Here is a 13,201-nt window from a genome sequence, read left to right as displayed (position 1 = left end):
GGCTGCGCGCCTTGGAGCCAAGGCGCCTCCATGGAGAGGAGGTGGTGGAGGCACCTCCTGATCCTCGCCTCCTGCGCGGAATGGAGGGCGAGGCAGCGAGAGGGACGGCAAGGGGGATCCCCCTGCGGCGCTGACGAGCTCGGTGATGCGGATGAGCCAGTCTTCGTAGAGGTCGTCGACGGGGCGGTAGTGCAAGTGTTCTCTTGCCAGGAGCAGTGCGGCGTGCGCGTCCATGGGGGCACGACGGGCGTGGGACAACGAAGCGGCTGGAGTCAGCGATGGCGTGGCGGTGCGGCCCTCCCGCCGTACCGAAGGATGCTGGGAGGAGGCCTGCTGCTCGTTCCCCGCTGGGCCGGTGGCGGCATTGGCGGCAGGCGACGGGGAACGACGAGGACGTCCGCCGACGGGCGCCGTCTGGGCGACGCGGGTGGCGAGAGCCGCCCGGCGCTCGGCGCGAGCCCGACGAGCGTCAGCCATGGACACGACGGAAGATCACACACGAACGGCGGAAGAAAGATTCCGGCGCACCCCTACCTGGCACGCCAAATGTCGGATTTCGGGTTCTGGCAGACCCTTGAGGTTCGAACACTGGGGTGCGTGCGGAGATCTCTCCCCCACCGATCCGCGCCCAATCTCCTCGCGTGATTTGAGCTGGAAACAACGAACAACACAAGGGACACAAGGTTTATACTGGTTTGGGCCACCCTTGTGGTGTAATACCCTACTCCAATGTGTGGTGTGGTGGATTGCCTCAGGGGCTGATGAGGATCAGTACAAATGAAGAACAGCCTCGCGAGAGGTGTTCTTGAGCTGGTGCGATGAACTGCTAGGGTGAGTTCAGTCGCCTCTCTCTCTTTCTCTGCTAGGGTTCTACCAGATTTTTAGATGTTTTCTAGCTGTTTTCTCAATGTTTCTACTCTATGGTGGCTAGCTCTATTTATAGAGGCCCTGGGCCTCTCCCCAAATAATGAGCGGGAAGGGCGCCAACAATTGGCTATTTTGAAGGGGAACATGTAGTACAAGCTATCCTGACCAAAGGTGGTCTTCGGCTGCCAAAAGCACTGGTGATGACGCCGTCTTGGGCTCCACGGTGACCTCCATCCTGCCGCTCTGCTGGTCTTGGTCTCGTTGCACCGGAATGGTAACCTTTGCCCAATGCCTTGGCCTGTGCTTGCCCCCTTTGCACCAAAGAGGAAACTAGGACACTACGCAGGCCGGCGCCCGCCTGGCGCCCGCTTGGTCTCGATCGTCATGGCTTGTGTCATGGGCTCTTCGCGAGGTACCCCTGCCTTGATCTCTCCGCCTCCTCGCGAGCCTGCCTGACAAGGCTGCCTCTGAGGAAGCTTCCTGTCATCTGCCCCGCGAGGGTCTTGAGCTTGAGCTGATGAAGATGGGCCGCGCTGGGCCCCCACTTGAGCCACGCCACAGGCCGCAGGCAGGCAAGTCTGGGGACCCCCGTTCCCAGAACACCGACAACATCATAGATCGCACCATATCTAATCAAGTACAGTTACAACGTTCAGACACACCATTACGCTGTGGTGTTCCAGGTGGCGTGAGTTGTGAAACTATTCCACATTGTTTTAAATGAAGACCAAACTCGTAACTCAAATATTCGCCTCCGCGATCAGTTCGTAGAAACTTTATTTTCTTGTTACGATGATTCTCCACTTCACTCTGAAATTCTTTGAACTTTTCAAATGTTTCAGACTTGTGTTTCATTTAGTAGATATACCCATATCTGCTCAAATCATCTGTGGAGGTTGGAAAATAACAATACCCGCCACGTGCCTCAACACTCATCAGACCGCATACATCAGTATGTATTATTTCCAATAAGTCATTGGCTCGCTCCATCGTTCCGGAGAACGGAGTTTTAGTCACCTTGCCCATGAGGCATGGTTCACAAGTATCAAATGATTCATAATCAAGTGATTCCAAAAGCCCATCTGCATGGAGTTTCTCCATGCACTTTACACCAATATGACCTAAACGGCAGTGCCACAAATATATTGCACTATCATTATCAACTTTGCATCTTTTGGCATCAATATTATGAATATGTGTATTACTACGATCGAGATTCAATAAACCATTTAAATTGGGTGTATGACCATAGAAGGTTTTATTCATGAAAACAGAACAACAATTATTCTCTAACTTAAATGAATAACGACAAAAGTAACGAGCGAACGTTCTGGAATTGACAAAAGGTGCGAACGATTTCACAGCCGTCCGATCTGCATCTATCGTCGCGAGTAAATTGCCTCATTGCATCTCAGCGTCTCTCGGGCGAGGGAGTTATCCCGCGCCCTCTCTCCCTCTGGCAAGTGGCCCCGCCCGCCGCGGCTTCCTCCAATCCCCACTTCCCTCACCCACGATCCCCTCTCTTCTTCTCCCGAACTGCAACGGCTCTCGCTCCACTCCGCCCACTCCTCCCACTTCGCCATTACTTCTCCTCTTCCTCTTCCTCCGAGCAATTCGGCTCCAAATCGCTCGAGTTTCTGCAGATATCACGCGGATGGGCGCTGGTTGCTTCCGCGGCGGTCGTCGGCAACTTGTTCCGGTGAGATTTTCCTCCCCTCCCCCCCCCCCGGTTCGTTGTTGGGTAAAGCCTGGGGTTCCGCGGATGATAGCGCCATAATTGGTTTTGATGTTGTAGCGACCTGTTTTTCGTCAAGTTGTTTTGATCGAGTTGCGAGTGCATATGTGAGTTCATTCCATTCTAGGTCGTACGGGGGGAGGGGGATAAATTGTGTATTAGGCGTAGATGGCGATGAAATAGGTGGTTGAAGATCGTTTTTGACGGTGGGTGGTTTCTATGAGTCTGATCCGCGCGTGGTTCCTTCCATTTTTAACAATTTTTTGGAATGTGGATGTGAACTCTATACCCACCCCCTCCCTGATGTGTTTTCGGATGCAGATCTGGGATGTTGTATTGCGTGAGGTGCTGCTTGTTTAGATTCACATTTGCAACTGTAAATTGTGGTCGGTGCACAACTATCAGGACTCGTTCATTAAAGTTACCACCGGAATTGTTAAGTGTTACCACGAAATCCATGATAGCACATGCTTCAGATATAGCTTACTTGCGTAATGTTTTTTCCAAGTCCTTTTTTGCTTTGTCATTAGCACTGATTTTTGTTAGCGGTTACCCTGCAACCTGTCTGTGGTCCACTTGTTTTATATCTATCATTCTGTTTGATTTTTGCCATGTCTTATTTACTTCAAACTAGCACTTGGATTGTTAAGTAGTTTCCATTTTAATTACTCTATCTGCATTTTCAAATCACCCATTTGTCTCAGTATCTATTTTCAATGACATTTTAAGAAAGCTCATTATCTATTTTTCAATGACATTTTAAGAAAGTTATCATGGCTGTTAAATTCTGGCTATCTTTTTGTTTTGTTATCTCATTGGTTGTTGTGTCTTCCAATTCACCTTTTGTAACTCCTTACTTGGCAGTCCTTTAATATTGTTTTGTTTCTCAGGGGCACGATGCCAAGGAAGCGCAAAGGTTCTGGTGATGGCCATGAGGGTGTTCCTTCCAAAAAGCCGAAGCGCCCTCCACCTCGGAACAGGGCTTCGCCAAACTCACTTCTGGCTGCGTGTAAAGATATGTCTGATGGTAGAAAAAATGCTATCGATGAAATGGACTTGAAAAGCCTTCGAGAGATCAAGTGCGACCACCTCTTCAATTTTCTTTGTGAGTGGCTTGCTGGGTTATACGAGCCAGACTCCCGTGAAGTGGTTGTTCCGGGGCGTGGGAGGATCCCTGTTAACGAAGAGTCGGTTCATCGTGTGATGGGTGTGCCCCATGGTGGGAATGATGTCCCTTACAGTCTGCCCACAGAAGCTGATATTGAGTTAGGGATTGAGATGTTTGGTGAGCTTGGTTACACACCGAAGATGACTGATTTCCTTAATCTCATAACAAGTTCTACCAATTATGATGAGAAGTTCAAGCGGATGTGGCTTATGCTTGCCGGCAATACTGTCATTGCTCCTACTACATCCAACAAGATCAGCCCTATATGGTATGGTGTGCTGGTAAGTACTGGTAACCTATGCTTTCGTGGCTGATAACTTGCATTATGTTCACATGGTAACTGTATTGCTTTATATCATGTAGATTTTTTGTTCATTTACTTCCTTGTTTTTTCAGCAAAACATTAATACAGTCAAGGACTTGAATTGGTGCAAGTTCATTGCTAGTGAGCTCCATAAGGCACTTTTGAAGGGGAGGCCTACAAAGGGGTGTCTTCTTTTCTACAATGTAAGCGATGGTGCTTTTTTCCTGCTGTCTGGTTGTGTATTTCTGACAGCAATGACTCTTTTTTTACCAACTTCTGTACATTGATGCTATCGATCTTACTGGTCTTGGTATCTCATTGCCCGTTGGAGCGTTTGCTATCAATGTTTGGACAAAAGAGAAGATATCTGAATTTCTTAGTATGGATGTCCAAGCGGACGGAATTTCTTATGGCAAACTACCGGTAACTTTGTTTTTCTTTTCCTTCTAATCAGTTCATGTACTTACTGCAAATGCATTTGTTCTTTATACTTTTCTTTACTCGTTTTCATTCTCAACAAATCACCAGTTGAAACCCCAGTTTGGTGTCGATTTCTGCTTGTTTGGCGGTTTACAAGGTCTTGGGAAGTTCATGCGTGTGCATGTCCCACCAAACTGCAATGAAGAGGTATGCTTTTTTTGTTTATATCTATTCTAGTAATTTGTAGCCTTTTTCTTTGTTGTTGATACATTTTTTGATGGTAACTGATGACTATGCAACCTTATAAGTGTTTTTGTATTACACATCTGAAATTTTTTCTTCATTAGCTATTTTTATGTTGTGTTTTTATGGTGGTAACTTTTGTTGCATGCACATGGTAATTTTGTGTCTGTTTTACCTGATAAATCATGTTTTACCAATCTAAATTTTATTTTTTAACAGTTGATAACTTGTGTGGTAATTGGTTGATACTTTCTGTTGCACTCACATGATAACTTTAGAATGGAAACCCTGTCTATTTTTTAAGTTCTCTTATGATATCTTGTTTTGTTTGTTTTATTAATGAGTAGAAACTTGCAAAGGCTTCTGAGCTCGTGGGTCGGTTTTCATCTGGCTTGGTTGGCCTGCTTGGCGATCTTGTGCAAGGGTTCATCTCACTTGATGATGAAGGCTGTTCATATGTGTCCCGTCGACTAGACACTGATCTTAGGGTGATTTCTTCTGCTACCCGGAATATGGCGAAGCCCTCTCCTACCCGCCGTACCCGTCAATCGGAGAGTCCCGGCAAGAATATTATGGATGAGTCTGATACTGACCATGATACGAATGAAAATGACGGGGACGAATCTGATGATGATGATGATGACTTTACGGTTTTGTATCATCGTTCTTCTTCCCGCAGCGGGGCAGAGAATGTGGCCTCTGGTAGCAGGGCAGCGGATGTGGATACAACTCACTCAGGCAATGCAAACGCTGAATTGCGTGACAGTGTAACAGAAAATGTAGAAGGCATACCTGATAGTGTAGCAGGAAATGTGGACCCAACTCAATCAAGCGATGCAAACGCTGAAGCACGTGACAGTGTAGCGGGAAATGTCGAAGGCATATCAGACCATGCGGGCGATGAACCTGTTATTGAGTCCTAGATATTGCTCACTGGTACTTCTAACACGGTGTGAAGCAGCTCAGGGGATGGCGTGCTCAGCCAGCGTGATAAGACAGACACGCAATTTGATTTGGCCACTGAGTCTTCTGTTAAAAGATGCGGTGCTCAGCTTGCCAAAAATTTGGCTTACATGCGGAGGCGCAAGAAGTTGAAGCTACCATCTCCACCCCGTTCTGTTCCGCCACCTGAGCCTGTCCAGCTGTCAGAAAGGGACATCCATTTATCTGTCATGAAAGTTGTTGTAGAAGAGCTTGGGATCCGTGTGGCTGACAAGGGCACCGGTGAGGTCATTCGACCCTCAACTGGTACTAAACAGGTTCCACGCAGGTGAAATATCCTTTTGTATTTTTCTACTTCTTGTATTTTCTTCAGTTCTAACACTACATGGTAGCTTCAACTCATTTTATGTGATAACTTCAGTAGGACCCTTCTAATAACTTCACCTTTTTTGTCTTATACACATCTTCTAAACTACTGGTCCAATCTCTTTGTTCACTACTTCATTTTATTTTTTCAGGGCACCCTGCAAACAAGTTGGTACACTTGAGGCGTCATCCAGTATCCCAAAGTCTAGGTAATCTGTTGGACCAATTGGTCTTCAATTGATTATCTTTTGTTAAAAAATATGTTGCAGATTTATTATTATTATTATTTTTGCATGGTAGTTTTGAACTGTTTGTCTGGTAATTTTAGTAGTATTACAATGGTAACCTGTAACTGTCTACTTGTTTTTATGCATCTATGCTCTTTTTATATGGTAACTTTTTTTTAGGATTCACACCTGCTACTTCTTATAAATAGCTATTTGTGTCTGTTCATTTTAACACTACATCTCACAACTTATCTTTTTTTTGCAGGAAGTCAAGTGGAATTAATGCCGCTAAAAAGGTGCGGTTTACCAAGACTAGGTCTTCTCCTCGACTAAGAGCAGCATCTTCGCAGCCGATAGAGGTTGTGGATCTTGAAGATCAGCCCACGTTGACGTCTCCTGTTGTCGGTTCACAACCTATTGTGATGGGCTCTTCGCCAGCGTCCGTCGAAGCAGCAGCTGCTCCCGAAGTTGCATCTGATGCTGTTGAATCTGTAGAACAACTGGCTACAGTGGCCACCGTCACTGCTGTTGTTGAAGAGCTTGCCACTGCAGCTGTTAATGATGAAATTGATGCTGATGAAACTCCTGTCGCGGACACTGGTATGCACTGATTGATAACTAGTCTGATGTTAAACATACATATCTAGTTTGTTCAATGTGATAACTTTTTTGTCCTCTCATTTTATGCAGCTCAACATGTTACTGAACCAGTCACCGAAGCTGCCCAAGTGTCCATGCCCCCTGAAGCCGGAGTGGCTGTTGTAGTGACTGGTGTTGATGCAGGAAAAACAGCTCCAGGTATGGAGTGTTCTGATGGTAACTATAACATGTTGTGGTGGTAACTCTTACTTGTTTATGATGGTAACTATAGTGTATTTTCTGATGGTAATTGTACTTGTATACTACAGTCCCAGCTGTCAATTCTGATGCTCAAGATGAAATTGCTGAACTTCAAGTTGCGGATGATTCCCAGAATGTCCAATTGCATCACTAAGTTCAAGCTGAAGACGTTGTTGTTACTCCAGAAGCTGCAAGTGATGATGCTGTATTTAGAGTTGATGGTGATTTCACCCCACCAAGCTGCTCTCTCGGACTTGGCTCCATTTTTGGTGTGACGCTTGAAGCTCCACCAGTGGCAGCTGTGGTTCAGGGTATCCCTTCATCACCTCATGCACCACAAACAGTAGCAGGAGCACCACAAGCAACAGAAGTGCTAGAATCAGTAGCCGCACCGCAAGCAGCAGAAGTACTACATGCAGCAGCTACAACATTAGCTGATTCAGACGCGATCGTAGCGCCTGCCTCTACTGCCGCAGAGATAGTTGAGGGCATAGACGTTGAACCGATTGCTTGGGCGCTGCCTGCCAACTCCGGTAAGTGAAGACCTTTTTGTGTCTTCACTTCATAGCAACGATTGAATGACGGAGGCACTTGATCGAAGACCTTTTTAAATGTTTTTATGTGCTTTCTTCCGTATTTAAGTCAGTTTTTTTCCTTTTTCCCTATGTCTGTGTGCGTGTGTGGATGAATGTAATATGACTCTTTATGCTTTTGTGTTATGTGAAATGAACCATTTTGTGATTCTCGTTCACCATAATTTGTGTGTTGTGCTTTTGTATTTATTTATCTGTATGTGTGTACTCCTGATTGTGATTACTGATTACAATGTATTATTTTTACCTCCCATGACAACATTAATGTGTGTTGTTTTCATAATATAACCCCCCTTCTCCCACCTGGTAACTTACCTTCTCCCACCTGGTAACTCACCTTCTAACTACCTGGTAACTTGATATGCTACACGATGGTAACACCTCTCATTACTCTAACAACATGCTCCACTAGCCTACCTTAGACCATATGTTCTATGGTGATCTAAGCTAACCAGTTTTTTGCATGACATCTTCTGCATTTTTTTTCTGGTCACGGTTAATAACAGTTTTTTTGAACATTTTTTCATGTTTTTGCCTGAACAGTGATGTCCTGGTAAATGTAATTGTTTTGGCACGATAACTTTGACTCTAACCACATATTATCTTACCCAATAAGTTTTTTTCACAACACTCCTATTTTTTTGTTGTGTTGATAATTCACTCATTACTTTTAGCTGGTAACATCCATTGGATTATACTGGTAACTATCACTCTATCCCAACGTTACCTTGCCCAACAAATATTTTTTGCGACAGCCCCTTGTTTTTTAGTGTGCCCACGGAGCTCATGAGTGTTATTTTCTGTATATGCATTTTTTTGGTTTGTTTATCGTTAATATCCTTTTCTCATGCCCCTAATCTTACCTATTTTTTTATGTTCATGAAAAGACCGTCGTGTTCGGGTGTACGATGTCGAACTTGACGATGATGAAGTACTTATGTGGTGGGAAGAATTTGAACTTAACAACCCATCAGCCAAAGGAAAAGATGTTGTGCAAGGAGGTAATCAATTTTTGTTAGTTTGAGAATGCCAAAGTTGTGACATACCATATCAATGCCTGCTGATAACTTCTGTCCAAACTGCTGATAAATTATACATAAACATTCTGATAACTTATGATCTACCACTTTTGGTTGAAACCCTTTAGATTGTTTAACCTTTTTTATCATCACCAATCCTTGCTACGCCTTTCATATTGTGTTGCAGATAATTGTCAAAGTCCCACATTTGCTACACCACACTTACCCCAACCCAAAGAGTGTATGCAGCCCAGTGCCACACCTAGATCACTAATTCGGAAAGTTAGGGCTACCCGCCCATCACAATACCTGCTGCCGCCATTTTCGGACCTCATCCCCAGCGAAGACGATGAGGCTGTTTACGCTGAAGTTATCAAGCACACAACTGATTCAAACTCCAAGATTAAGGAGTAATATACGACTATTTTCTTAGTTTTTCATGCATTTTTGTTGCCATTCCATTTGTTTTTTAGACTCTTCCCCTTTGGTATTGCAGCGTCAGGGTAATCAACATTGATGGGAGGTGGGTCACACTCGGCGAGCTTGCTAATTGTGTGAGAGAAACGGGGCACGTTTCAACCAGTATTGCTGAGTTGCATGTTCGTGTTCTTCAATATTTGGAAATGCCAAAAAAAATTATCTTCCCTTGGTTGTTGTCCATTTATCTGCTTATTGGAGACTTCAACTGTAAATCTATACTTCATCATTTCCGACGGGACCAGCACTACATTCTGAGCCATCAAAATGAGGTACTTTCTGGGTTTTCTTGCCACTCTACACTTTTAATATCCATTGTCTACACTTTTTTTACAGTGCATTTTTTCATGATAACTTCATTATACACAATCCGGTATGATAGTTCATTTACTTTTGCATGGTAACTCTAGCACTCATTTTCTGGTAACTTGTTTCCTCTGCCATGATAACTTATATTGTTTTGCATGGTAACTTTAGCACTCAGTTTATGGTAACTTGTTTCTTCTGCCATGATAACTTTTTCTTGTGTTCCCTGTATTTAAATATGGCTCCCTCTTTTTTGTTACTGCTATGATTATTGTAGCTTCTATTCCCTGCCTTGCAAAAGTTGGGACCGGGACCATATGATGGTCATTGGTATGTACTGTCGCTGAATCTTAAGGTGAAACGATTTGAGGTGCTGGATTCGTTGCGTGAAGAAGATAGTCCATCTTTAATCGAGCACGCAACAAGGTACATGAATGCTATAAAGAAGGCTTGGTTGATTTCATACAAGGACTCGCACAAGCAAATTCAAGATTATGAACTCGTGTATATTGATGTTTTTAAACAAGAGAACGGGTTAGTTGTTTGTCTGTGTTCCCTATTGTAGATGTAGCCCCATTTGTTTGATAACATGTTTTATGTACTCATACACATACTCTGTTTTCAGCATTGATTGTGCCTACTTCGCTTTCATGTCTTTGGAACTGTGGAATGGGAAAATTATTCCTGCCTTCACCCATGAGCAAGTACCGGCACTCAGAAAATTTTTGACATCAAGGTGGCTAAATCACACTCAAAACAGATGCAAAGAGTGGTGCTACCATTTGTTTGGCAACAGTTCGTGAGGTATCAACTATCATCATCTTCTTTTTTTTCGTTGTGAGAGCATTTTTCAGTGCTGGTCTTAAATTGATGGTAACTAGTCGAAAGAAGCATTTTAGCATTTTCTTGGTTGGCACACTGGTTGTTTTTTAGTGTCTTGTCATGACACATATAAGAAATTCAGTACCAGATGGTAACATATAGCTTACGTGGCTGCTATTTTTCTTATATAAATGGGCTGATAACTAGTTTGTTCTCTCATTCTTTGTTGGTCATGAAATTTATCTGGTAACTTGCATTTAGTGTTGAAAACTCATTGTAGTGTAATGACACATGTAAAACATATAGGAAATTGATGATAGCCCACAAATAACTTACCCAATATGTTTACGATAACTTTCACCACACAATTCTTAAAATTCCAACCCACAAATCTGCTGATAACTTACATAAATATAGGTGCTATAATTCGGATTACATTTTTTGCACTGATAACAATCAGCAAAACAAATGAAGATAAGTTTCTTGTCCATTCATTTGTAGCGACGATCTTGTTTTTCTCTTTCATTCATCTTGTTAGAGGTGATGTGCACTTCCGCTTGTCGTGGTGCACGCTGCCGCAAACACTGCACTTTCTTTGTTTTGCTGGTTTTGCAATGTCAAAGGGATGCTGATGCTTCTTTGTTTTCGGCCGTCCTTTCATGATAGTCTTCGGAGGGTCTAGTATCGTTTTTGTGTTCGAGGAATGGGATGCAGCAGCTGGCATGTTGGCGCTAGCTTGTATTGTCACAGGGATGCTTGTTTGTCCCGTGTTTGGGTTCTCCATGTTAGGTATGTTTGTTTGCTGTTCGGCATGGACAGCTTCACTCGTTGCAACCACTGGAATAGAACATGGGTCTTGTTGTGATTGGAACAATCCTCTAGCTTCTTCCTTGTCCTTTCTGGCCTTCTTACGTTGGCTTTTTGTTAGCTCGTCCATTTCTTCCTTGAAAGCATATAGGTGCTTCTTGGCCACCCTGGCCCCATCATCTGTGAGGCAAGCGTCCTTGGTTGTTGCCTTGAAGTCCCTTAGCATTGATGTATATCGCATGACGCTTTTTCCCTCCTCTGGCATGCTCTTACTAACTGTTGGTTGTTCAAAATCAGGTTTGATTAGATCTTCCTGTTGATCCCAAGTCCACCTCTTTAGAATATACTTCTCAGGTATCTCGTAGACCCCAATTTGGTCCATCACTCGTAAGACATGTGCGCAGAGTATACCATCTCGCTCAAACTTGCAGCAAGTGCATGAATATGTCCCTTCATCCTTGTTTGCTTGCACATGGTAGTCCCTGCCCCCATATTTTGGTATGATTCCTCTGACTGAGCCAACCTTGAATGACTCATCTTGCAATGTGTCACATCTGTAGCCAGTTTTCACCTTCATCTCCATCTGGAATTTGGTGAAAATATTATGCGTGTAGAGGCCCTGCACCTGTAACTCGAGCGGGTTGAAGGAGTATGTTTCCACCTCTTTGTACACTGTTTCCAGGTGCTCTTTTGACACGCTCACCATCACCTTCTCCTGTATTGCAGTGTACTGTTTTGCAAATTCCACTAGCAAGTTATTTGGGTTGACGTACTTCTTCAACACAGCGTTGAATCCTTCGCTCCTTGCTGTTGTCTGCAAGAACGGGAAGAAGTCGTGCATGTAGTACACAGGGACCCAACATTCCCTGTTTTCCCATAGCCAGTGAAAATGCTCGTTGTCCGTTTGCCCATGATCATCTAGCATCTTCCACCATTTTTCCTCAAACTCGTCAACTGCGTTCAAAAACCAAGTAGATGGTGATTTCAGTGCACACGTCATGGTAATTCTAATACACTTAACATGATAAATTGCTTCAAGGGACAGTATGTGGTAATTTTTAGTGCACACCCCGTGGTAATTCTAATACACTTAACATGATAACACCTCATGGTACTCATGTTCTCATATAACTCTTTTCACTGCATGCAATAGTGAAAAGGATGGTAAGTCAACTACACATATCATGATAAGTTTTGATGCACTTATCATGATAACTTCCTTCATGCAACACTAGGTGGTTGTAGTCGATGCAGATTTTGGGAACTATAACTACATGGCAAACATGCTAAAGTGGTCATGGTCACTTAAGAACATGAGTACTAGTAACTCTTTCACAACAGTCCAGTTTTTCACACGAGTACCTTATTTTTTATCAATGTGGGAAAAATGTGTAATGCTGGTCATAATTTACTATAATTCAGCATGGTAACATTGGATATCGCGACACAGTTATGTAGTTTGTGGCAATATGAGTAGAGTGTGTTGTGTGAAAATACAATACCATTCAAGCTGTTGTCAACACAATCTTTGAATGCTTTGTTCAGTGGTTCATCATCGGCCATTAACCTCCCAAGCTTCTCTTGTGCTTTCTTCATAATGTGCCATCTGCAATTTCTGTGTACTATCCCGATGAACACCTCGTCAATAGCATTCCTCATGGAAAAGTCCTGATCTGTGATTATGTTCTTTGGTGCAACCCCACCCATCGCATGCAAGAATGTGTTAAACAGCCACACAAAGTTGTCAGTCAGTTCGTTTCGAATGAAACCACAACCGAATTGGATTGATTGCCCGTGGTTGTTAATGCCAATGAAGGGGCACATGGCATCTTGTACATATTAGTCATGTACGTTGTGTCGAAAGACACAATGTCGTTGTATTTTGCGTATGCCCTACGTGATGCACCATCTATCCAGAACACGTTTTCCACCCTGTCTTCATCATCAAGTTTCATTCTCCAATAGAAATCTGGATCCTTTGCCCTGAGCTCCTCAAAGTATGCAATTGTGCTCCCCACGTCTGCATTACGGTACTCCTTGCGAAACTTGGCTCGCTGATTCGCCA

At 43.7% G+C, this 13,201-nt stretch overlaps 2 protein-coding genes across 2 annotated transcripts; one reads left to right on the top strand and one right to left on the bottom strand.

The window, feature by feature from the left end:
• Positions 1-4,171: 4,171 nt before the first annotated feature.
• Positions 4,172-7,849, top strand: LOC147959968 (uncharacterized). Its single transcript, XM_087535924.1, has 7 exons — positions 4,172-4,497; positions 4,603-4,701; positions 5,085-6,007; positions 6,198-6,254; positions 6,538-6,872; positions 6,963-7,070; positions 7,181-7,849. Exons 3-7 carry the CDS (start codon positions 5,811-5,813, stop codon positions 7,264-7,266), a joined length of 783 nt encoding a protein of 260 aa, XP_087392050.1. The 5' UTR covers positions 4,172-4,497; positions 4,603-4,701; positions 5,085-5,810; the 3' UTR covers positions 7,267-7,849.
• Positions 7,850-10,855: 3,006 nt separating this feature from the next.
• On the bottom strand, positions 10,856-12,843 carry LOC147959967 (protein FAR-RED IMPAIRED RESPONSE 1-like). Its single transcript, XM_087533066.1, has 2 exons — positions 12,639-12,843; positions 10,856-12,090 (listed from the first exon to the last, which is right to left on the bottom strand). The coding sequence occupies exons 1-2, from the start codon at positions 12,841-12,843 to the stop codon at positions 10,856-10,858; spliced, it is 1,440 nt and encodes a 479-aa protein (XP_087389192.1).
• Between the last annotated feature and the right edge of the window lie 358 nt (positions 12,844-13,201).

The sequence above is a fragment of the Triticum urartu genome, chromosome 7A, assembly GCF_056163025.1.
Source record: "Triticum urartu cultivar PI428250 chromosome 7A, HENAU_Tu73, whole genome shotgun sequence".
Taxonomy (NCBI): Eukaryota; Viridiplantae; Streptophyta; class Magnoliopsida; order Poales; family Poaceae; genus Triticum; species Triticum urartu.
Note: the sequence above shows the minus strand (reverse complement) of the source record. Positions and strands in the feature narration are given on the sequence as shown.

What these genes read in the sequence shown, in the direction of transcription:
- LOC147959968 (XM_087535924.1), top strand. Translation starts at nt 5,811, where the DNA reads ATGCGGAGGCGCAAGAAGTTGAAGCTACCATCTCCACCCCGTTCTGTT. An exon ending in TCCAGTATCCCAAAGTCTAG is followed by an intron (nt 6,255 to 6,537) that starts GTAATCTGTTGG and finishes TTTTTTTTGCAG; the next exon opens with GAAGTCAAGTGGAATTAATG. An exon ending in AACTCCTGTCGCGGACACTG is followed by an intron (nt 6,873 to 6,962) that starts GTATGCACTGAT and finishes CATTTTATGCAG; the next exon opens with CTCAACATGTTACTGAACCA.
- LOC147959967 (XM_087533066.1), bottom strand. Translation starts at nt 12,843, where the DNA reads ATGGGTGGGGTTGCACCAAAGAACATAATCACAGATCAGGACTTTTCC. An exon ending in TGTTGACAACAGCTTGAATG is followed by an intron (nt 12,091 to 12,638) that starts GTATTGTATTTT and finishes TTTTGAACGCAG; the next exon opens with TTGACGAGTTTGAGGAAAAA.